The sequence below is a fragment of the Macaca mulatta genome, chromosome 3 (assembly GCF_049350105.2).
Source record: "Macaca mulatta isolate MMU2019108-1 chromosome 3, T2T-MMU8v2.0, whole genome shotgun sequence".
In the NCBI taxonomy this organism is placed as follows: Eukaryota; Metazoa; Chordata; class Mammalia; order Primates; family Cercopithecidae; genus Macaca; species Macaca mulatta.
The window spans coordinates 8,939,952-8,964,221 of NC_133408.1; the positions used below are offsets into that span (position 1 = coordinate 8,939,952).

Consider the following 24,270-nt stretch of genomic DNA (forward strand, 5'->3'; position numbering starts at 1 on the left):
CCTTTTTATTGTTGACTTTGGTTATTTTAACCTTCCCTCTCTTCTCTCTCTAATAACCAGTGACTTATACATAGCTAATCTTTTCAGAGAACCAGATTGGGTTTTGTTTATCTTCTCTACCATATGCTTATTTACAAATTTTCTTAATTTTGTTCTCATCTTTGTTATTTTTCTTCTTCTTTCTTTGGGTTTTTCTAACTTTTTTGTGATTGATGCCTTTGCCTCTTTCCTATGGAAGCTCACCAACAGAAACAGTAACATTATTTGCTCCACTTCATATTTACTCTTCTGTTTTATTTGCAGAACCAAGCCTTGTTCAAGTTAGTATTAAAATATAAATGACTCCTACAGCCATCTCTTTATGCAGTGCCATAAAATGTGCTCTAATCAGAAGGATTTTATATTATGTGTTTTTAATTATTCTTGTGAATCCTCAGTGCCCAAATGAATTAGCAATGAATATTTGTCTGTAGATATCAGGATATTTCCTCATACTGATATATTTCTCAGCATAACCTCCCCTTTAATTTATTTGCTCCTTTCATGATGAAACAAATCCTTTACCCGATTTCACCTGCGATCTGAATATTCCCTATTTTTTGGGAACTCAACTCAAATTTCTTTTTTCCTAATTTTTTTTAACAAGTTTCACTTGTTATCTTACTAACAGTGTATTTAATAAAGTCGATGCTCAATAAATACTCTTGTCTCAATGAATAAGTTTCAGCCTCTTTGTAGCCATATTAATATATTTATGTATCCTATAAAGTCTAATTGGCAGCCTATCATAAGTTTTTTTTTTTAGGTTTTTTGTTTGTTTGTTTAGTTTTTGATTTTTTTTTTTTTTTTTTTTTTTTGAGACGGAGTCTTACTCTGTCGCCAGGCTCGAGTGCAGTGGTGTGATCTCGGCTCACTGCACCCTCCGACTCCCTGGTTCAAGCGATTCTCCTGCCTCAGCCTCCCGAGTAGCTGGGATTACAGGCACACGCCACCATGCCCAGCTAATTTTTGTATTTTTAGTAGAGACGGGGTTTCACCATAGTCTCTATCTCCTAACCTTGTGATCTGCCCGCCTCGGCCTCCCAAAGTGCTGGGATTACAGGCGTGAGCCACTGCACCTGGCCCGTAAGTTTTAATTAATATATTTAAATTTTCTTGGCATGTCAGTATTTCTATGTTGAAATATGAATTAGTTTAAAATACTTCATCTGATTACAAAGGTAGCACACACTTGTTTTATCCCAAATTTTCTCAACTGTTTGACTTGAAAAGGGGGCAGTTACTCCATGATCCAAACCTCAAAACTGAAATTTGTATTTTAAGATGTTTTCTCTGTTTATACTAATATACATATGTGATAATTTTCTAAAACTTATTATACTTTGAATATTTTCTATGCAGTAGATTAATATCTATCTCATTCTTCTTACTACTGTGTAGTATAATTATCCAGTATCTGATTGAAAGACATAGTTTATTTTCGTATTTTACTGTTACTGAGTGTGTAATAGTGGACATTCTTTGTACTTATAACTGTCTATTGTAAGTATTTCTTAAAAAATGGATTTCTAGAATATCAATCACGGAGTCAAAGGATAAATTATTTTATTCCCATTGTACATGAATGTCAATGCTCTTTCCTTCACATTCTTGCCAATGCTGCAAAATATTACATTTTTTCATTGTTGTTATCTGGCTAGGCCCAAATATCGTGTGGTGGTTTATTTATTTTTACTTTCTTTAATCTGTTTTCACTTTTCTTGGATGGTTTACACTTATGGATAGTAAACTCCTGTGATGGTGACTCATGGTCATCCAGGATCTTTTGCATTGTGTGGGTTAGGATGGGCAGGACACACTCTTGTATATGTACCAGCTGTTGGTCTATGTGATGTTTTTCAGGTCAATATATTCCATGTGACAATATACCTTCCATTTGGCTGACAGCGTGTCATGCACACACTGCCCACACACAATAATATTACAAGGCTGGTAAAACTGAATTGCTCTATTCCAGTGGTTCTCAACTGGGACAGTGTTTGGTTGCACCTTCAGGGACAGTTGGTCATGTCTAAAGACAGTTTTGGTTGTCATAATTGGAGTCAGTGAGGTGTTACTGGCATCTAGTGGGTAGAGGCCAGGAATGCTAGCAAACATCCTGCCATGCACAGGACAGCCCCCACAACAGATAATTAACCCGAAATGTCGATGCTGCCAAGGTTGAGAAACCTTGTGGTCTATTGCAGTGACATTTTAGTGCTTTTATGATTTATTGCATCACAAGTGTACCAATTTGTGTTAATTTTAACATGTTTATTCTTGCTCAAAAATTGGGATGTGTCTTACAATTGATTGATTAGGAAGTATTATGGTGAATTTTGATTGGCAGAATTGTTTTTTCTTTCCTAGTGATACTTTAAATCATGATGTGCTTTACATCTTACCATCCAAAGTATTAGATTTCAGGAAATATGATATGATTGTGTCTTATCTTTTATGTCTACATATGTATAGTCTAATTTCAGTGTAGGAAGTCTCATGTGTAGCATGACAGTGTAACTGCTGTATTTGTAGGTATTAAAAATCAATCAATGCCTAGGTTTGGACCCACAGGCATTCCACTTTGAGCCTGCTGTAAGGTAAAACACAATATCCAGTGTTGGAAATAATTTCATATTTAGTTTTATGTTAAAGTAGTTCCTCTTAGATTTAGTAAATAGACAAAATATTGATTGAATGTTCAAATTTAGGGCGGAATGATTGATTTATTCATTTGGAAGGTTATGAATCATTCCTGTATCTATTGATTTTGTTCTTCATTTATATTCATTACCTTTAAATTCAGGAAAATTATTGAAAATTCAGGGGGTTTCAATGTTAGGGAAACATTTGTTAGGTTTCTAACTTCTTCACAGTAAACCTTCTGTGTTTTCTTATATTTATAAGCAGTCTAATGATCCAGTGAATCCCTTACATACTGAATGTTGGGGAAAGGTCATGACAGGAATATCTAGTTTTCAAATCTTGGTTTGTTAAAGATCAGAAACCTTCCTTCCAGATCTTGGTTTGTTCAAGGTGATGATTACCTAAACTAAAGCGTATTCAGACGACGGCTGCTTGATTTAGTGGAGTGAGCTTTTATTCCTGGCTCTTATTGGAGAAAATCTGTAAGTGGTCAGGGGAAAATGGATTTCAATGTGTACTGTCAATTCCTTTTTTTGCATTTGTAAGTGAGAAAAAAATTAGGTGGTTAAAAGGTGGCAGTTTTGAGTTATTAAGAATGATCTGGATTAGCCTCAGCTTCCATGGGTCACTATGAGGTAGCCGCTGATACTTCACATCTGGTTTTGGTTTGCAGTAACTGACAAAGAAGCACAATGTATGTATAGCCCTATTGTTAGTGTCGTTCCACTCTTTTAAAGACAAAAAGCTCCCCACTCCAAAAGTACAGAAATATTTTCAACTCCAATTTACAGATTAGGCAAAACCTCCTGAGTTAAGGGTCACTAAAGGCAGCTGAAAAATGTCTTTGCGAACTTCTCAGTGTTCTGGCTGTTAAAGAAAAATAGTAAAATAAAAAGAGCTCCCCAGTGTAAGAATTCCATAAAACAGAGAGTGACGTGTGAGATGCATTAATGCTTTCCATTCCTGATGAAAAGCTTGAACAGCTTTAAGTAATGTGGAATCCAGTATCTCAAATCCTAGCTCCGTCTGGGAGGTGAGCTTTGGGTGCTCTGACTCCCTGGGATTGGAACAGCAACGCGTTGTCTACAGGCGTTCCATATGTGAGTTTAATTATGATAACTTGACTTCTTTAAAGAAGCTTTATAGATGTTTGGGGAGAATCCCACTCAGGACTGTGGGTTTTCTTTCTCCTGCTTTCCTTGGGAAAGGAGCACACAGGACCATGGTTCTCAGAAAGGGAGACACATTCTGTGAACCTGTGCACGTCCTTGTGCCCACAGCGAAGGCCCTGTCCAGTGGTCAGCGAGGCCCACCATTGCAGCCTTCCAGATGGCTCTCATTAGAGTCAAAATTGACTGAGGGAAGCCCCCGGGGCGTCCTGCAAGCCTTAGAGACCATGCTAGGGACAGAGCCCCTGATTTCTAGGAGCTAATGTTTCAGAGAAAATAATAACAGCGCCTTCTAAACACTAGGGCTTTTCTTTTTAGTAACTCAAGGTAATGAATCCCCACCCTCTCCCTCTGCTTCTCATTTACCACCCCCATTTCTCTGCAAGTCGCAGAGGGGAAAATTGAAGTTTTCCCACATCTCCTTGGGAAAGTAATCTGAGGTTGATGGGCAGAGATGTTTCCAGAGAATGGGAGTGGGGTGCCAGCAGCGTGGAGGAGCTTGGGGAGCTGCTGGCATTGGGCGTAGAGTGAAGATCAAAGTTAGGGATGGGGGAGGAGGGTACCTACTCTCATGGGGTAAAGTGACCCTGAGGCACTTCTACATTTAATGGGTCCAGAAAGAAAAAGGGTGGAAAAGAATAGGAAGGAACTGTTGATGTTCCCTTCTTAGGTCCTTTCCATTGGGTCAAAATACTGTTGTAATTTTGGCATATTTTTCTCTCTATCCAATATGCAAGTTGTTTGTTTGGCTGAATACTGCTTTGCTTCTTTTCTGCACCTTCAGTGACCGACAATGCTTAGCACATAGCCAGTGTCAATCAAGATTTGATGAATGGATGAATGATCATACAGAAGGAATATTTTCTGCTGTAGCAACATTGTAAAAGTTTCTTCTTGAGTAAGGAATCTTCTGATGGTATGCCAATGCCGGGTCATTGTATAACAAATCACTCCAGGACTCAGTGGCTTAAAATCACAATGATCACTTTATTATTTAGAATCTCTCATGGTTCCAGAGCTTGACTGGGCTGAGATAGATATTACTTGCTTGGAGTCTCTTATAGGTTTGCAGTCAAGTGCCAGCTGGGGCTGGATTGATCTTGGTTTCTTCCTTTATACCTCTGGGGGTTGATGCTGGCTGTGGGCTGGGACTGATACCCGGAACAACTACAAATGGCCTCGTCACATGGCTTGGGCTTTCTCCCCGTGTGGTGGCTGAGGTTTAAGAGTGGCTGTTCCCAAGAAAATCAAGCAGAAGCTCTATTCAGGTGGAAGTTCTTATCACCTTTCCGAGGTAGCCTTGGAAGCCACATAGCTGAACTTCTGCTGTAGTCACAGCCCCACTCAGATTCCAGGAGTGAGAACATGGACCTCACTCTCTGATGGAAGCAAAGCCAGTGTCATTTTATAGAAGGTTATGCATGAGGGGAAATCTTACTGGGCCATCTTGGGAAATACAGTTGCCATGGTGACATGGCAAATGTCTAGAAATGCAATCAATATGCCATTCTAATGGTTTCTAATAAGTACGTGTGAAACCAACCCAGTTGCCTAAATAGTTTGGCTGGAAATAATTTTAATCAGAGTTACTTTGGAAAATTACAAGGACTAAGCTGTATACAAATGGGAGCTATTCTTTTATATTGAAATCCAGATAAATCTGCTGTAAACTTATCACGATGCCAGCAAAATAGAGGATGTATACTCATCCACTCATCCACTCATTCATTCATTCGTTCTTACAGCTGGTATTTTTTTTTTTTATTGACTATCCACTTGCTTACAGGTAATATTAGCTCAATTATTGAGACGAAAATCTCATAAGATACAGATTTGGGAGGTCTCTTAGAGAAAATTTACCTTCCTCACTTCCCAATGACCCAATCTGAGAAGACAGCCCAAAAAAGCCACTTCCACAGCTCAGAGGGCCTGCAGCAAGACTTGGGAGAGAGGTGGTGACAGTGGGGAGAAGAGGGGTGGGGAGCAGATGACCTCCTGCTCTGTCTCTCTCTCTCATCTATTCATAGATATCAATACCATCCATTGTGTGTCTGTGTGTGTGTATATGTGTGTCTGTGTCTGCCTGTCTGTATGTATATACATGTGTGCGTGTGTGTGTGTTTATATGTGTCTGTCTTTGTGTGTGTGTGTCTGCATGTGTGTGTGTGTCTGTGTGCCTGTGTGTATGCGTGTCTGTGTTTGTGTGCTTCTGTGTGTCTGTGTGCATATGTCTGTGTGTATGTGTGTCTGTGTGTGCATGTGTGTGTCAGTTTAGATGTGTGTCTGTGTATATGTATGTGTGTTTATGTGTGTCTGTATGTATGTGTGTTTATGTCTGTCTGTCTTTGTGCCTGTGTGTATGTGTGTCTTTGTGTATGTGTTTTCACATGTGTGTGTCTGTGTGTCTGTGTGTATGTGTATGTGGGTCTGTGTGCATGCATGTGTCTATATGTTTGTGTGTGTGCTTCTGTGTATGTGTCTGTGTGTGTATGTGTGTATGTGCATGTCTGTGTCTGTGTATGTGTACATGCATCTGTGTGTGTGTGTCTGTGTGTGTGTGCATGTGCATGTGTGTGTGTGAGAGAGTGATGGGGGAGCCATTGGTTCCTCACAACTTAAGTCCCAGCTATCATCTTAACTTTGTGGATGGTCAGCAGGCATTTTAAAAGCAAATGAAGGCACTCATGCTGGGTACGTTCTGTTCAGAACTGAGGGACTGGCTGGTGCTTTGGCCATAGCTGGGCCTGGCCACATCCCTTCAGGGGAGCCACAGCTGGCTGGACTGAAACTGGCTGGGCCTGTCCCAGTGCCCTCCTGTCAACTGCTGTTGAGAGAACCTTACCTATCCCAGGGGAGTCCCAAGTTCAAGTCAAACTCTGGGTTCTTGAAGGGCTCTCCTGGACTAGCCACTGACACAGCCAGTATTGCCCTTCCCTGATACTCCTGGCTCTGTGGCCGGCTTCGTTCATTCATTCGTTCATTCACTCATTCAGCAAGTGCTTGTTGAGGGCCATCACTGACGCAGTCATGAGGGAATCTCTGGGGCTCCCCTCCCAGTGTCAGCACTGGGGCTCCAGGAAGATGGGTGCCTTCCATCTCCAGTGCATTTTAGTTTCTTCTTTGAACAAACCTGCAAAGTTACTGGTTGATTGAAAAAGGAAAATTGGCACAAATGAATTAAATGACGCATTGGGGTCACCAAGCAGTTGGGGATGAAGCCAAGGTCCCTGATATCAGGATGCTGCACGGACTCTTCCGTTCGGAGACATATCACGAAGGCTCCCCACCTCCAGTGCGTGCCGGTGACCCCTCCTGTGAACTAGAGGTTAGCCCTGCACTCACAGTCCTCAGTTCCTACCTAAGCCAGCTCATCATTAGCAATTCGTATTGTGCTTGCTGGCGGTGCAGAGCCCAGGGTCGCTTTTTCTCGAGCCAGCGTCTTTTATCAGCAGTTGCACCCCAGCGAAGCTGGAACTGGAATGTACGACTGTTACAGGGTCCAGGCCTCCTCCCATCTAGTTTGCGATGCCTCTCACATGAAAAGGTTACGTTTGTTTCCCTTTAAAAATAGCAGATGAGCAGATGAAACACTGCCTTAATTATCCTTCTGTAGAACACATTGAAAACGAGCCTCCCTGTTCTACTGGCAGAGCGAGAGGAAAATGTATCCTAAACCGCAGTGGGTGAAGCCTCTTCAGATGTCGGTCAGAACCTTACCCACACCCAGCCCTGCCCGACAGCCCTGAACACAAACAAACAACTGTCACCCATTGACCTCACGATTCCTTGGTATATGAACCAAAGTGGGAGGGGAGAGAAAAGGAAATACTGCAGATATTTTCAAGTACAAGCAAAGACAGAAAGAGGAAAGTTGCAAAATTGATTATATTTCTTTTTGCTTAAGTGTATAATGTTTTGATGACCAAAGAGTCAGTGTAAATGTATAATAAGTGTAAAAATATAATATTTTCAAGAAAACCTGCATATGAAGTTTTAAGGCTTATTTTACTTTATATATACATAAAGTACCATTTTTAGAAGCGATATACTCCATGCATATTCCAAAATACTACGTGGTTTTTTTGAGAAAGGAAGGGACCATGAGGCATTTTTCACATCTCACGTATTATAGTATAATCCATATTCCTCCTATAACACTTATTTCTGGAAAGGATCTACTCGTTTCTGAGTTTAGGCAGGCACTAGCCCTGACGTCAGTATTGTGTACAGAGAAAACAAACAGCCTCTAAATTTACCGAATTTGATGCAACTCACATTTGGCAACATATCGAACAATCTAAAATTATTGTAAAGTGGAAAATTGTTCAGGCTTTAAAATCATTAACAGTGGCATAAAGCAATTATACAATTTGCATGGTCAAGTCTCACCCCCCAGATTTATGCCTTGAATCTTATATTCAGATCTGTGTCATTCATCTTTACTCCTAAAACATGTATATTTCTTTATGTTCTATAATAATGAAGAATTCAAATTTTTCCAAAAGAAAACCCATTTCTGCATTATAAATGTTAGATCTTAATTTTAACAAGTAAAAAATGAGACCACTTGGTGAAATAATGTCAATTCGAAGAATTTAAATCAAGAATGAGGCATACTAGTATGCGCTCTAAAGGCCTTTTTGAGGGACGTTTAGCACCCTCTAGTGACAACAATTCAAGCCGTTCAAAGGGAACTTCCCTACACGGCTCACGTCTGGTTTCTAGCTGGCAAGTCAACAATGCAGTGTAGTTCTTTGGGCAGGAGGTGGTTGCTTCCTAAAATCCTTGAGGCAGGATTATTTTTGTAGCTGTAAATAAAAGCTAGAATAATCTCCACCAGGCAACTGCGCAGTGGGAAAACCATGATTTATCCCTATCGGCTGTAATATTTTTTGACTTATCACGGCCAGTCCACTCCGAAAGAGCATTTCTAGTACCCCTTGAACACTGCAGCCTTTCCCAAAAGATGTGCTGAGATCTGTGTGGGCATCAGATGACAACAACCAATTTACTGACATCATCGTTTCAGTTCAAGTCGGTGCATTTAACAGGATTTAACAGATTTTCATATGAGTGAATTGGAAAAGAACTGGCCTGCCTTCACGTCAGCTGCACCTCTGTGTCCTCTGCGTTGCTTGCAGTAGGAGATGATACAGTGTGGAGAGGGTGAGGTGTGGAGAGGGGGTGAGGGATGAGGAGGGCTCGGGCGGAGAGGATACTGTGTGGAGTGTTCCATGTAGCAGTTACTGCGCTGAGACAGACTCCCAGTGTCCTGTGCTCCTGGCTTCAAGCACAGGTACAGGGCTTCATTGCATCCGCAGGTAGCCTGGTGATACTCATGCAAATACAAATGAATTTGTGGCAAAGATTTTTTGCCTTCGCTTCATTTCTGATTCCATTTGTGATAGAAATAAATTAGCAAATAAATCATCGGATGAGGTGATGTCGAATTAAAGTCCACCTCAACCGAAAACTAAAAGCCGATTTTAGGAAGCAGCAGGAAAAATTATTAATGCAGGCTTCTCCATGAATTTCTCTCAGTTGAATACCATTATAGTGCCACTTATGATCTTTCTTTAAGAAGTAATCTGTATTTTCTTTGAAAATAATTCATAAAATAGTGACAGATTAAGACAAAAACAAGTGATGCTGTTTAGTATCTTATAGGTGAGATTGACACAGTTCTTAAAAAATCATTTAAAATTCTGGCTAGAAATCAAACAAAATTAATTTCAACAACCTGGGATAAATTGTCAGTTCGGCCAAGGATGGTGACAGGGGACAGTACCTGGGAAAGCATACTTTGGATCTGAGTCGGGGGTAGAGGGGGATGCTAGTCAGATACTTTCATGACTCTTAATGATGTGCCCTGTGGGTATGCCAAGCCTTATGGGCACCAGTGGCACCGTGATGTCTGTAACATCTGTGCTCAACTATACCCAGTTACATGGATAAAGAAGTTGAAACTCATTTAATGGTTTCCAAAATATATAGAGAAGCCTAATAATTGGAACAATACATTTAAAATTTCTTTTAAACTAAATAATGGTGACAAAATAATTACTCTCCTCTTAGATTTCTTTCTTAAAACCACAGATAGTACATTGGCATATTTGGAGTCCTTGATAATGGTTTTAATATTCCTGCATTTTTAAAGTCATGTGGAGTTGAGTAAGAGCAAAATTGGCATAAACTTGAGAATGTGTGGGATGCTTATGAAATTGTGTTTATTGAAATCATTGCTCCATGTGAGCTGATAGAACTGAACTGACGTGTGCTTCAATATTAAGGAAATTGCAACTTGCTGTTGAGAAGTTGAGGATTTGGTATGTGATAACAGCTTCCTTGGTTTCTATTAGTTCAGATCAACCAAGAGACTGAAGAATACATTCACCACTTAGAGAAAGTGTTGAAACAATGGTTATTTAAATTGTAATTGGATTATTTCTTAATGTGCTGCTGGGGGATATGGCACTCCCCCCAACCCCCCCACCCCCGCACACACACACATGCTCATACACACACTCACACACTCATACACACATACTCACGTAGTTGTATCCAATGGAGTGAAGCTATAATTATGAAGTATGCCGTGAACAGAAAAGCCGTCCTTAAACAGCACTGACTGGGTGCCCTTGAGGGCTGAGCGTGTCTTAGTGCTGCGTATGTTCTCAGGCAAATCCACCAACTGCTGCGGATGGGAAAGTTCCACAGAGTGCTGGAGTTTTCCATTGTGCGGCAGCCCCAGATGCTTGATTCTTATCTACAATCTCAGGCATGTTCCTGGCAAAAATCCTTGGGACGTCGTTCTTGCAGGGCTCTCATGAATAATCCAAACACTATGCATTTTAAATTCATGTGTCATCTTAAGGACAATATACAGCACTTTTATCCTATTGTTTTGTCGTTAAAAACCTGCATTTCATGGGTCGCTCCCAGGCTCGAAGTTTTACGTGTGCAGAATTTGAGGAGACAGATAGGCTTCCCGAATGCCGAGACACGTGGTAACTGGATAGAGCCCTGTAATCCTGGCTTCCTGAGTGCCTACCAGAGTTCCTGGCAGGAAAAGGCGTGCCATTAATATCACCTGAATGGATTAATGCTGCATAGATGGCCTCCACAAAACTCATGAGCGTTTCTGGGTTTTCTTAATAAAATGGAAAAAAAAAAAAATAAGAGCTCGATGCTTGTTGTAGACATTTAAAAAAGAACATGCATTTGGGTGTGCATGCATAAAAGGTTTGACTCCTACAAGTATTGTGGGCTGCACTTTTTCCAGAACATGCCTGTATCTTTCAGACATTTACAAAAATGTACAATATTGCATGTTACTTACGTATTTTTATATGAGGATATAATTTATGTTTATTACAAATTTATGTTTTGAAAATATAAGTGAAGCAAAGAAGAAGGGGAAAAAGCAAGAAGCTTCTCTGCCACTAGTATTGTAATATATATAGCTGTCAATATTTTTACTTTGCCTTTTTATTTATTTTTTATTTTTTGACTGTTACAAAAGGTTATTTAACAAAAAGTCTAATATGAAAACATACATGACCTAATTTTTACGTATAGTAAAACAGGCCCTTTGGAGAGGGGACATGGGTTTCTCTGTTGAACAGCCATTATTTATACTCATTCCAAAGTTTTTAACATGATAATACTATTTCCTTGTATTACCACCATTCCAATATTGTTCTGCTGCCAGCTAGTTGACATCTCCACACATTCATCTATCACAAGATTCGGAAAGGGATCAAGTCCCCGTAATATTCCTTGGACGTGTCTGCCACCATTGAATTTCATTTTTCAACTCGGGAAGGTGAGCTTCGCTCATGGTGTCTGTTCCTCAGGTTCACAGATGCCTTGGAATGGAATGCATGGCCACCCCCATCTGCCTTTTTAACAAAATGGGTCTATGATATAATTCTCCTATATACTGTGATTTTTAACTAACCAGGTAGGATATCAGAGCAGTTTTCCATATTGCTAAGTGTTCATCTACTACATCATTTTCCTGCAATGTTTTTGAGGAGGGTGGGCATTCCATTGTATGGATGTATAAAGACATGAATGAGTCATGAGTGAATCTTCTGTTGTGTCCCCACAGATGTGGAGGTTCAGATGAGTCCCCTGTCTTTGCTCTGCACATGTATCACATTGAGAACCATGTGGCTGTCATTCAGAGTGTTCTCAGCTCCTGACCTTCCTCCCCATATTCCATACAGAGAAGTTAGTAAGGGAAAAAGAATGAGAACTTGCTCAATCTTTAGAAAATGGGAAGAAAAGGTTTTAGGATAAATAAAAATAGTGCTTCTTTTATTGTGACAGTGAATTTATGGTATATTTATTTTATATTATTTTGTTTCTTTCTTTGGAGTAAAACGTGAGCAGACTAGTGAAAGGTCTTGGCAGATTCACAGGAGATGGGTTTGTGCAGGAGAAGCACACAATGGAAATGTACACTTTATTCATAGATTCTGCTGCCCACAGTCACTGGGTGGGCTGTGCTGGTCTAGTGTGGTATTTGCTGTGTCTCAGGGAGAGTGAAAAAGGACCCTATCCTGACAGGCTGGGCCTGGATGGGCCTCAGGTAGGGGCCGTGTGCCGTACTGCCCCCTAACTTGGTCTGTGTGGTGACCTGGAGGACATCTTTCCCTAGGGAGAGGAGGTATCAGGTGGGAAAGGCATCCTGGTTCTTAGGCTGCTAGGTGGTGTAGGGATGAGGCCATTTAATAGCATAGACTTGGGGTACAGGTGAGGAAAGCTGAAGTGATATCTGCATCTTAAGATAATTCCCCCGTAGGATAATGTTTGGGAAACGGTTTCTGCACTACTATATTCTAGTTAATAGGTGTGCCTTGGCCAGAGGCGGTGGCTCACGCCTGTAATCCCAGCACTTTGGGAGGCCGAGGCAGATGGACCACGAAGTCAGGAGATCGTACACCATCCTGGCTAACACGGTGAAACCCCGTCTCTACTAAAAATACAAAGAAATTAGCTGGGCGAGGTGGCGGGCGCCTGTAGTCCCAGCTACTCGGGAGGCTGAGGCAGGAGAATGGCGTGAACCCAGGAGGCGGAGCTTGAAGTGGGCCGAGATCGCGCCACTGCACTCCAGCCCGGGCGACAGAGCGAGACTCCATCTCAAAAAAAAAAAAAAAAAAAAAAATGTGCCTTGTGCTATCAAGAGTCAAAGTGTTTTCTTTTTGTTCTTTTTTTTAAAACACTTTACATTAAATAATCAGAGATTACCAGGCTTGGATGCTATGATGCCATTTGGAACATCAACAATTATTCTCGGCCGGGCGCGGTGGCTCAAGCCTGTAATCCCAGCACTTTTGGAGGCCGAGACGGGCGGATCACGAGGTCAGGAGATTGAGACCATCCTGGCTAACATGGTGAAACCCCGTCTCTACTAAAAATACAAAAAACTAGCCGGGCGAGGTGGCGGGCGCCTGTAGTCCCAGCTACTCGGGAGGCTGAGGCAGGAGAATGGCGTGAACCCGGGAGGCGGAGCTTGCAGTGAGCGGAGATCCGGCCACTGCACCGAGACTCCGTCTCAAAAAAAAAAAAAAAAAAAAAAAAAAAAGAATTATTCTCTTTGAAGACGACAGGAATCAATCAAACATTTTGTCATTAGAAATGAGGAAGAGTTTCCTTTGTAAAATTTTGGAACAGAATTTACCACTCAGTATCCCCAAATTAACTTTTTATTGGATCACTTTCGAATATTGGTCAAATAATAGCACCTGTTTTTCTCTTTTTTAGTATCCAATAAATAAATTTGTCTCTTAGAAAACAATATTTTTATTCATTAGAAAATGAAGGATATATGCCTGCATGTGTGTTATACGTAAATAAATATGGGAGGGAGAGACAGAGATTGAGAGAGAGCGAGCGTGTGTGAGAGAAAGTGGAGCAAATGATGTACATTGGCACCAGCAGACAATCAGAGTTAACCAGGAGAAGGGTATTAAGAGTTTTGTGTATTATCTTGTGGCTTTTCTGTAAGTTGGAAATTATTTCAAAATAGAGGGGTAAGAAATCCCACTCTTCACAGTTTGATTTGCATTAGGCAAGAACCAGGGAGTTCGGGTCAAATCATCACTGAAGCATTAGGTCCTGGTAGAAATGCTAATCTTTCCTGCTTCAGGGAACAACTGAGGGCTGGATTAGCAACCAGGAGGCGTGGGTGAGGCGGGACCACGCAGGGTTTTCTCCCGTGGCTATTTTGTTAGCAAAGCGTTCATCTTATTTAAAACTGGTGTTTGGTAAATGCATAATCGGGCATCACATGATGAGGGGGCCACAGTTAACATTTCACATTGATGCTTCTTAGGAGAGAACAAAAAGCAAGGACTCTCGGGGAAGCTGAGAGAGCTTTTCTCCTCAGCACTACAGAATTCTAGTGGAAGCTGCCCAGATAAAACAGCTCAGGACTTTGAAATTTTCGGGGAAACAAAATTTTAATCAGCCTGCCATCTTATTCATTGTTCAGAGATGAAAAGAGCGGAAATCAACACCCCCTCATAATGTAGGTGCTGAGAACTTAAGTTCTGATTTTCACAGAATGATTTTCTTACAATATACTCTTTCTTTCCTTTTCCTTCTTTCTTTCCCTCCCTCCCTCCTTCTTCCCATCCTCATTTCTCTCTTCCTTCCTTTGTCCTTCCTTTTTTTCTCACCCTCTTCCCTGTCTCCTCCTCCTCTCCTTCCTTCCCCTTTCCCTCCTTATGTTTCTCCTTCTCCTTCTTCTTCTATCCTAACGTGAGGTGATAAATCAGAGGTATATAATAAAAGCCAGAACGGCTTGGGCTGGTGGGCAGAACTCTGACACATGCTGGCCTAAAGTCTGAGTGAAATCCATTTACTGAACGTCCAACTCTGCGACCAGGAATTGCCAGATGACTCAGGATTTGGTCTATTGTGTTCTTCGGGTCCCTATTGAGACCACACCTCTTTATGGGTCCTGCGTTCCTGTAGCTAGATTCAAAGCAAAATGTTTCTTCCAAGCAATTTCCTGAAAATGAGTAATTAGAGTCCTGAAACCCTCTAAGGAATGTTCAGGCCTGCATTTGCTGTACTTCCTTCGAGGAGAAAACAGACCTGTGACCCTGAACTTATAGCTTGGATTTTAAACATGTCATGGGGCCCTCACATGGCATCTCTGGGTAGCCAAAAGTTCTGTGAGGATCTGTTGTCTGCAACATGGATGTCTGTCAGAGTGAGACCAGCTCGCTGACATTCCGGGACGTTTGTAGCCATTTCAGTTGTTTGGATTTTAAGTAAATACTTGAAAACAAGACTTGGGTAGGTTTATTTTTCCTCTTTATTTTTCTTGTTTACTATAAGCCTAGAGTCCTCGCGTTTTCAACAACTTTGTTGTAGAGCAAATAAAAAGTGCAAGGATTTGGAAGGAGAAAATGAAACTGTTCTGGAACACTCATATGAAATGTTGAATAAATATAGGTTGTTAAAAATCAGCCAAGCAATGGCTGTTACTGAACATGGCCATCTATTAACATGAAATAAACACCACCTGCAAAGTTTCCTTTTAGGAGAAAGGAGCTCAAGTCCTCTGTCCTAGTAATTCTGCGAAGAATTGGGCTGTGAAGGGCTGGCACCCGGGGCAGTGGGGTGCCCTCAACGCCTTGGTTCCAAGGTGCTTGCAGCCCATGTGAAGCCATGCGGAGTCCCATCACATCTGCATCCTGCCTTGGTCTCAGTGCAGTGTGTCACACGGCGGCACACCGGTCACACCTGCTGTGGCAGTCGCCATCCCAATTGATGCCTTTTCTTTTTTTAATTAAAAAAAAAAAATCTCCTGGCTGCATATCATCAAGAAAAACAACATTGTTTTCAGGGTCTCTTATCTCTCCACTCCCAAATATCCTGTTTCTTTGGGCTGGACAGCCAGGACCAATAGAAACCTCTTCCTGCCATTGGCTGACTTCATTTCCCAGACTTAGCACAATCTCATCCGCTCTAAACAACCTCATCAAAACTACTTTCTGGTCAGAGAGAAGCAATAATTATTATTAACATTTATTAACGATCAATAAACTTGATTGCATTATGGCCAGCACTATTAAGGTAAGGAAAGGGTTCCTTTTAATTTGACAAAATCTTGTTCTTGTTACTCTTTTCTTTGGTTTCCTTTATCAAGGCAGATAAGTTAGGGTTGGGCAACACCCCCACTGCCACAATAGAGGACAACAAGATTTCCTTTGCACTGCCTAGTAAATTTCCTTTTTCCTACTCCAACCATCCGCAAGGCTTAAAAACTTCAAACTCAGAAAAAAATTGGGGTTTCTAAATTCACTGTTGAGTGCTGTGGATTACTTTTGGAAAGGCTTTTCGGAGCGCTTCTGAATCTTCTGATTCTCTAACTATCCCTAACGGTGCCTGGATGTGTGTCTGAGAAAAGGCAGCAGACTCGGAGAGGTTGAAGGGTCAGGTCAAAGCAAAAGATGGGTTTGTGAATGTCGGACATTTGGAGGTTCTTCGGTGGCTCCTTAGCATCAGGGATGCCAGGCAGTCCCCATGGAAGCGAAGAGATACTCGGCAAGTGGCTGCTGGTAATGGGATGCAAATGTTGACTTGATTTGGGGGACATCCATGCTGAGAACTGAGTGTTCTCGTAACTCAAACGGGGGTAATTTGGTTTGTTCTGTTCTATGTTTATCTTCAATAAAATACCTGCTCTCTGTGCACCGTGAGTAAGATTTCTTCCTAGCGATGGTTAGGTTTGTGGGGTTGGAAAGCAATGGCCGGTCGGTTCTCTGGGCTCTGGGGTGTTTGGTCTGATGCGTTTCCTTGCCTACGTTTTTAGTAGATAGCATATAGAGATTAACGTGGAGGTCAGTCTGCACAGGTACAATCCTAAATATGGCCTGATTCCTGGAAACAAAGCCAATTTAATGGTGACTGCAAGTCTAGGGGCATGCAGTCTTGAGTGGGGGTCTGTTCCGTTGTTTTAAAGGCCACCATATCTTCGTGACATTTGTAGGAATGTAAAAAAATCAGCAGCAAAAGCAGATACTGAGTGGAGGAAAAAGAAAATTGTATTTGTTGCATGTCTTTAGTTTTGCTGCGTGAAGGTGAAAAGCATTTGGTGGTGTTTTCATGAGGCTTCATGAGGCTTTCAGTTCGTTGGAAAGTGCATAAGAAAATGGAAGTGTGCCCAGAATTGGGCCAAGGCATTTTCAAAAATATTCTTTGGTTTGGTATTTTCATAATTTGAAATGTTTGTATTAGATTTGACTCATATGTACCATAGAAACTGTGTTTCAGAAGTTCAGCTTTTATTTCTCAAGGTGTGTTCAATAATATATTAAAAATCTGTGTACCAAGAACTTTCACCTTATAGAGACTTTTCTTTCTTTGGCTTCAAGGATTGGAATCTGCTGAAATATGGCTCCTGTAGAAAGGAATTATAAAATTGAGGGTTAATGTGCCCTACTTTTAGCTGCATGAATAGAAATTACTTGATTTTGTGACACAAATTGCTATCTTTTTTTGTTCTTGTTTTCATCCTTATTTATATTCGTGTTTGTTAAATCAAATATTCTGTGTCAATCTTGAATAGCTTGGGTACAATCTTATGTGTTTTTTCCCCCCAAAATTAGTGCATTAAAAAGGACATTGAAATAACAGACCATCCTTTAGAAGGTAGGTACATTTTGCAAAACATCCAAATATGTTATACAGTTTAATTTAAAATATACATTTATGAATACATGAAGCTATTTTGAAAGTTTGAATATTTTTTGATTTTCTGAATGATTTTTTGGAAAAATAGTTTACACTCGTCTAAGATACTATGCTTGATTTAACATTTTATTCCATTGCATTATGTGTTTATTGTACGTACCCAAGTGAACCTTTAGAATGCTGCAGGTGAATTTTTTTTTTAATCTTCTGTTAAAATAGTCCCTCTTTATAGGTGACTTCCTTTAAGACATGTTTCTGTTAGATTTCCTGGGTAAAGTAATGAGATGATTTTACAGCCTTGTTTATAGAGTGGAAAAAGGAGATCCTGAGTCTGTTGACTACAGTTTTAATTACATTAGCGCAAAGCCCAAATTAGCGTAGGGAAAATTATGGCTGTCCACTGGAATTAGGAAACAGTCCCCCATAGAGGCAATTTCCAGTCTCCAATGCACTCTGTTTTTTTGTTGTTGTTTCAGTAAATAAATCAGTTAGTCGATTAGGTATCAGATGCTCTGAATTTGTTGTTGGTTTTCTGCATTTGAGTGGAGTTTTTATTTTTTTGCATTAACATTTGTAAGACCCTATGAGGCACTATGAAAAGCTAAATATTCTTATCCAGTCTTTGTGATTCTTACCATCATTTTTCCTTGGCAACTTGAAATTGAGAACAAAATATTTCAACTGGAAGAAGTAAAGCAATTTTGGAATTTTGGGAACTTATGTGAGAGTGCTCATTTACGTCTAAGTGTCTGTGAATTTTAAGATCAGCTGAAGAGTTCTAGTAAAGACTTGGAAGCAACAAAGCCGATGGTTTGCAGACAATTCACGGATCGGTTTTGGTGCTTCCCTTGGGCGTTCATGACATCTGACAATATTGACAGGTGCTGAACCTCACCGGCTCCACTGTCCGCACAAACAGCTCAGTGTTTGCTACAGACTCCAGGAATCCTGCTGTTGCCCTGAAAACCCGATTGTGCTTCAGTTAGGAGTTTTAGCCTAATTTCCCAAAGACTTTCCTGATTCCTTTTTTTTTTTTTAATGCCATCTGCAATTTGGGAAGTCTAATGAAGCCTACAGTCCTTTCTCAGAATAATACTTTCAGGTGCATAAAAAGAAATACATAGAATTACAACAGAAATACAGTTCTCTCCCTGGACCTTTTAAGGAGAACATGAACCCCAGGTTGCAAGTTCTGATCCTAGAAAGATCCTTACTGTGTAAAAAGGGAATGTGGGGGATTTTCCGTCATCACAGAGATCTGACATTGAAGGATGTGGAGAGAGCCAGCAGCCGGCAGCAGCGTTAGGGGAAAGCATCTTAAAAATCAGGATGTGGAAAGTTACTAACAAGGCTTGGTGGAGATCTGAGGGCACCCTAGTACTATTTCCATGACTTTCCTGAAGAAGTTACTTTCTTTGAATTAACAGAGGTTGGAAGGTTTGATGGTAATTGAAACACGACCTGATAGGACTCGATTTTATTCATTTAAAGACATGAAGTTTGCATTATATACGCCATGTTTGCACATTTGCACTCCTTGAACATTTGCTATCACATGTGAAGGAAACTTACTAAGACTAAGAGTTACATGAAGAAAGTTAACTCCTCATAGAATTTTGATGGATGTGATTAATGAGTTTAATAGCTACAGATATATGATTTTTCATCAACCCATTGGCTAAGTGAAATATGAATTGCGTCAGTTCTTGTTACTTTCAGGGGATTCCGGGAGAATGGAAGGAAGGCCAGGGGCAAAATGCCGCTGCCTTGCTCTGCATAAGTCATTTCAGAGTATGCTCTGAGTATCTGTCCTTGCTGAAAAGTGGCTTTATAGGCCACTACTGTAAAACAACTTGCTGCTCCTGGTCGTGGGCAGCTCTGTGATCCAGGCTGCCCTCTGTGGACACCGCACGCTTCTCCCTAGCCTTCCGCCTGTGTGTGCATGCACCCATGCACGCCAGGCACCCTGACTCAGTGACCCCGGAAAGCAGGAGTGAGAATGGCTCAATCTGTGGCCTTTTGTTTCCACATGAAATACAGTGCAGGACTGCAATGCTTTCAGACAATGTACTGAGCCTGAACCATATCTTAATTATCTACATTTATAAGTGATTATCTCATAACATTTTTGTTTTGCAAAACAGATCTTTATTTAAACACAAACACAGGTTAACAACTCTTGAAAAAAAGCATACATAAAAATAAGTAAATGAAGCAACCATTTCTGTTGTCTTCAGGAAAATATGACTGATACAGTTAGAACTTTAGAATAAGATTCCCTTTGTGGGGGTGGAGACCCAAAGCTGTTATTGGCATCCCAACAACTTGGCGGATTTTTTGGTTTAACAGCTGATACATAAGAGAATCACAGAGTAAAGGCCACGGGGAAGCCAGACGGATGAGAGTTTCTCTGAAATGCGAAACCTCAGAGAAGAGACAGGGACAGTCTCCAGGCTGTTCCAGTGTTTGGTAGCACACTGTGCTCTGGCGGGGTCTTTTCTTTGGAGCTACCTCAAATGCTCCAGGAGAGCCTTCTTGTCCGCTCTTTCAATCCCACAAGATAGAGGACAGCTGCGCCCTGGCCTGGGGATTCTGTCAGACCACCCCTGACCGCACTTCTCTCACCTTACGTGGCCACAGACACACTTGCATTTGCTTCCTTCCTGTTGTGACCCTGGGCAAGATAGCTAGCCTGTTTGACCTCAGTTTCCTCACCTGTAAAATGGGATCATAATGGCCACCCTGTCTTGCACCAATCCTCAATAAATGGCGGATGCCATCAGACGCCCCCCAGTGGATGTAACCTTTTCTACCATATTGTCTTTCAGGCTCTGCACTCAATCCTCTTAACATTTCCCACAGCCCCACTTCAGCTGTGAAGCCCACAGCCACAGACTGCTCTGATGTGTGGCCTCCCACACCCAGACAGGGTACATCTGGGCCTGGGCAGCCACAGGACAGGGAAGGAAGGAGGAGGGAGCTTGCAGGGGTGCTTGTTAAAGGTGTAGCAGGGCAGGTACCACACACAGGGGCAGGTGGAGCATCCAGGGGTCACCCGAGGTGGTGCTGGTCAGGGTTGGCTTCGTCCTGCTCTGAGCCGAGGCTGCTGAAGGAGGGCAGAGGCCTACGGCTGCATCGCGTTCCGGTTAGGACAGGAACAGCACCCTGGAATACCCCACTGGCTGCTTTATTCCCGAATTGCAAAAAATACTTCTTGTTTTTTAGCATAAATTATAAACAAAAAATTATCATGGCAGACAAAATGTTTAAAAGTCATGACAAAACAGATCCTAACCAACCACAGCAAATTCCTAACAGTTGGGACACATCTCTCCACCGTGTGTATCTGTTTGGCCTTATAGCTACCTACCTGTCCTGCTCTTCTCAGTTAGCATTGTTTTACAAGCATTTCCCCATGTTACTAAAATTTTTTGATAGGCAGAATTTTTATGCTTCATTATATTCTATCTAAAATATGTATTATAATTTTTGTAACCAATATCCTCGTGTATAAAGTGATGCTGCTTGCGATGTTTCACTAATTATATTGCAGTACACCATCTATTTAATTTTTTGAATACTTTTTATTAGTATCGGTGCCTAGAAAGGAATTATTGAGCCAATGGGTATACATAGTTTTAAGTCTTTGCCAAATTTAAATATTTGCCAATTTAACAAATAATTACCAGATTATTCTCTGGAAGGATTATACCAGTTCCCCCTTTTTCTAGCCACATGTGAGACCATTTCCACACTACACCCGTAACAACTCTGAATATTTTACTCTTTGAATCTTTGCCATTCTGACAGGTAAGAACAGAATCTCATTTTTATTTGTACTTCTTTAATTTTAGTACTTCACTACATTTTTTTTGTTTGTTTGCTGTGAACCCATTTTGACTAGTGGCCCAGTGTGACCTCTGGATTTTTTTTCTTATTTATACTTTTATTCCCTGTTTGGTCTAGCTTACTTTCCACATATTTCCCCTATTGAACTTGGCCAAGACATGTTTTATGAAGTTTAACATCGATTCCCGTCTGTCCGCTCTCCCACTCTTCATTTTCTTTCTTGTCAGCACATTCTCCCAGCTTCGCTGGTGTTTGTTGTTGAGTGTGAATAATTTATGTGTACCCACTGACATCGCAGAAGCTGTTTTTAGTGATATCTTATCCATTTCTTCTGTGTCCTCAGCAGTGACTGGCAAAGGGTAGAGTTCAATAAGCACTTGTTGAAAACATAAATTTTAATTTTAATTATTTGAAATTAAGATATCCGAGTAATGTAATCATCATTGTAGACTTCAAATGGGATTCTTATGTTTTTAGAGACATTTCTCCTAGCAAAATAACATTAATTAAAATTGACTTAAATTGATGTTTAAGAAAGTATAAAAAGTAGCTTGAATTCATAATTGAAACTAACATCATCCTAATAACTGCTTGCTATGTGCCAAGCCCTGTGCTAAACTCTCACAGTGTCTTATGTGATCCTCACAGCAGCCTGGGTACTGCTGCTTTCTTACAGATAAGGACAAAGGATTAGAGAGGCCCAGTGACTTACACAAGTCACACAAATCTGTCTCCCTTCTCTTTATCATCATCTGATCTCTTTTTTCCTGCTATTCACTGTAGCTGTAAATAGCGAATTACTGTGCAGAGAAACATGATGTATTAAGTGTTATGGAGACACATTTAAATAATTGGGGAATGAAAATTATTATTGCTGGGTGCTTTATGTTATCTCCTCTTCTGTGAAAAATCCCATAGGCAGCAGTTCTTATACTCTAGGTGGCTAATCAAAACAAAGTTCTAGAAAATTCAAGAGGTAAAACTCTAGCACTGAATTCTATATTTGCTCAGTGACAAGAATTCTTTCCATATTTGGTGAGATCCAAGAGGCAGTGCTTCCAGATTCCAGATCAGCTGCTGATTTAAATTTCCTCATCCCAAGTATCAACTTCCTTACACTCGTCTTGGGCGTCAATAATGAACACGCAGGTCAGAGTTTTCCATAAGGCCTTAACAAGTCTTTCAGCAGGGTGTTCATGGAATTAAACTCTGGGAAGAATGGCAATCTGCTGTTGTACACAGATAAGTACAGACACATTTTGAAAAGAAATGCCAAGGCCAAGCAAAATGATTTATTTTTAAAGTGCCACATCAGAATCCAATCATAACATTAACATCAGGGCTGTTACTTTAAACACGTTTGTTAAAAACAATGCTTGTTGAATTTTTGAAAATATAATAACATTATGCAAAGATCCCGCACTCTTGCATGTAACACATTCCACTTTTAAATCCTTCTTCCTTGATGATTTAAAATCTCCCTTGCTGTCATGAAATTACAGTGTAGCAAATCATGTGTTGATTTCTTTTTTTTTTTTTTTATAAATTTACCAAGTATTGACACTGAAGACAGGACCCTTCTCCTCCCTCCACATTCACATTGTCCCCAAGGCCATTCATTCAAATCACCAGCCAGCAGTGAGTTTCTCATCTCCATGCTCTTTGGGTTTCATTGGGTTTTATTGCATCTTTTTTTTTTTTTTTTTTAAATTTTGACAGTGTGCACATGATGCTCACCTTTGAGGAAGAAGAAACTGTTGAAACAACCCTTCAGAATCTGTCAACACAATTAGTTTGTGTCTCAATTTGAGGTAGATGTCCCAAGACATTGCTCCAAGTTAAAAAAAAAAAAAAAGTATGTGGTTTTGCATTGCATAGTCCTCTTTGGATCCATACAACATGTATGCCTTCCCTGACCTTCCAGAGAGCGTCAAAAACATGAAGGCTGAATCCGGAGAGCACAGCCCACTTTTATCTTTGGCCCAAGGAGGCACTTGGTACTCTGTATTTCTTCGTGGCATCCTTAAAATAGCCTCTGTGGAAAAGGGATTGGCCTTATCTTCTGTGCAACGGATGGGAGGCATAGATAGAGCCGCTGGTAAGGGGAAGTGGAAAGAGGCCCGTCTGGGAGAGGGTGGCCTGGAGCTTTAGTATGATGCTGCAGGACTTCCCCAGGTGAACGCACCTCTTCTGGCCCTAGCTCCCTTATAGGAAAATGGGAGTGGTCCGCTCCGCCTTCTCCACGGTGACCATCTGACGACTGTGCTGCCGTCAGGACATGGGGAGCTAACAGCAGTGCCCCTATCGGATCCTGAAACTGGGGAGGGTCCCTTGCCGTGGGCAGGGGAAATGGGCTCCCACCTGGCTTTGGGGGTTCACACCCTGGCTGTTCTACTTCCCAGCCGTTTCACCTCTGGCAAGCCACAGCCTCACAGGAGGTAGGCTTTTCCATCTGTGCAATGAGTAGAGTGATAGTTCCTACTTCACAGGGTTATGGTGAGATTCACCAAGTTGAAAGAACCCAGAACTGTACATGGCACACATAAACTCTTCAATCAAAGTTAGTTAATTTTCCTGTTCATTCAAGCCAAATACATTTTTCTTCTAAGACTAAAATCAGGGAATCTATGAAAAGCATTTCCCCCCACCTTTTTATTTTTCAATTTCTGCAATAGTTTGTGAATTGAATTTTGTTTTCAAGTAGCCGATTTGGCCATTTTCCTGTGATGAACATGTTTTTATCTCTTCATTATAAAGTGAGATCTCTGACAGAAACAATGCGCTCCCAGTTATTCACAAGCACCTGATCTGCATTGGAGATTGCTTAAAACAGGGCTGGGAAATGCCTTCT

General features: G+C 41.0%; 1 protein-coding gene and 1 pseudogene across 9 annotated transcripts in view; one reads left to right on the top strand and one right to left on the bottom strand.

Moving 5' to 3' along the window:
• Positions 1-24,270, top strand: part of ERG (ETS transcription factor ERG) — a 284,991-nt gene that overhangs the window by 147,094 nt on the left and 113,627 nt on the right. For 3 of the 9 annotated variants that reach the window (XM_015132899.3, XM_077997905.1, XM_077997907.1), the window contains exon 1: positions 15,796-15,950. The exons of 3 other annotated variants lie outside the window; for them this stretch is intronic. In XM_015132899.3, coding sequence (XP_014988385.1) covers positions 15,933-15,950 — 18 coding nt within the window. In that variant the 5' untranslated portion in view covers positions 15,796-15,932. Of the gene's footprint in view, positions 1-15,795; positions 15,951-16,151; positions 16,436-24,270 lie in introns of those variants that run through there. 3 more of the 9 variants (XM_077997904.1, XM_077997906.1, XM_077997903.1) reach the window with 2 other exon arrangements.
• Positions 11,493-11,694, bottom strand: LOC106997244 (small nuclear ribonucleoprotein G pseudogene; annotated as a pseudogene).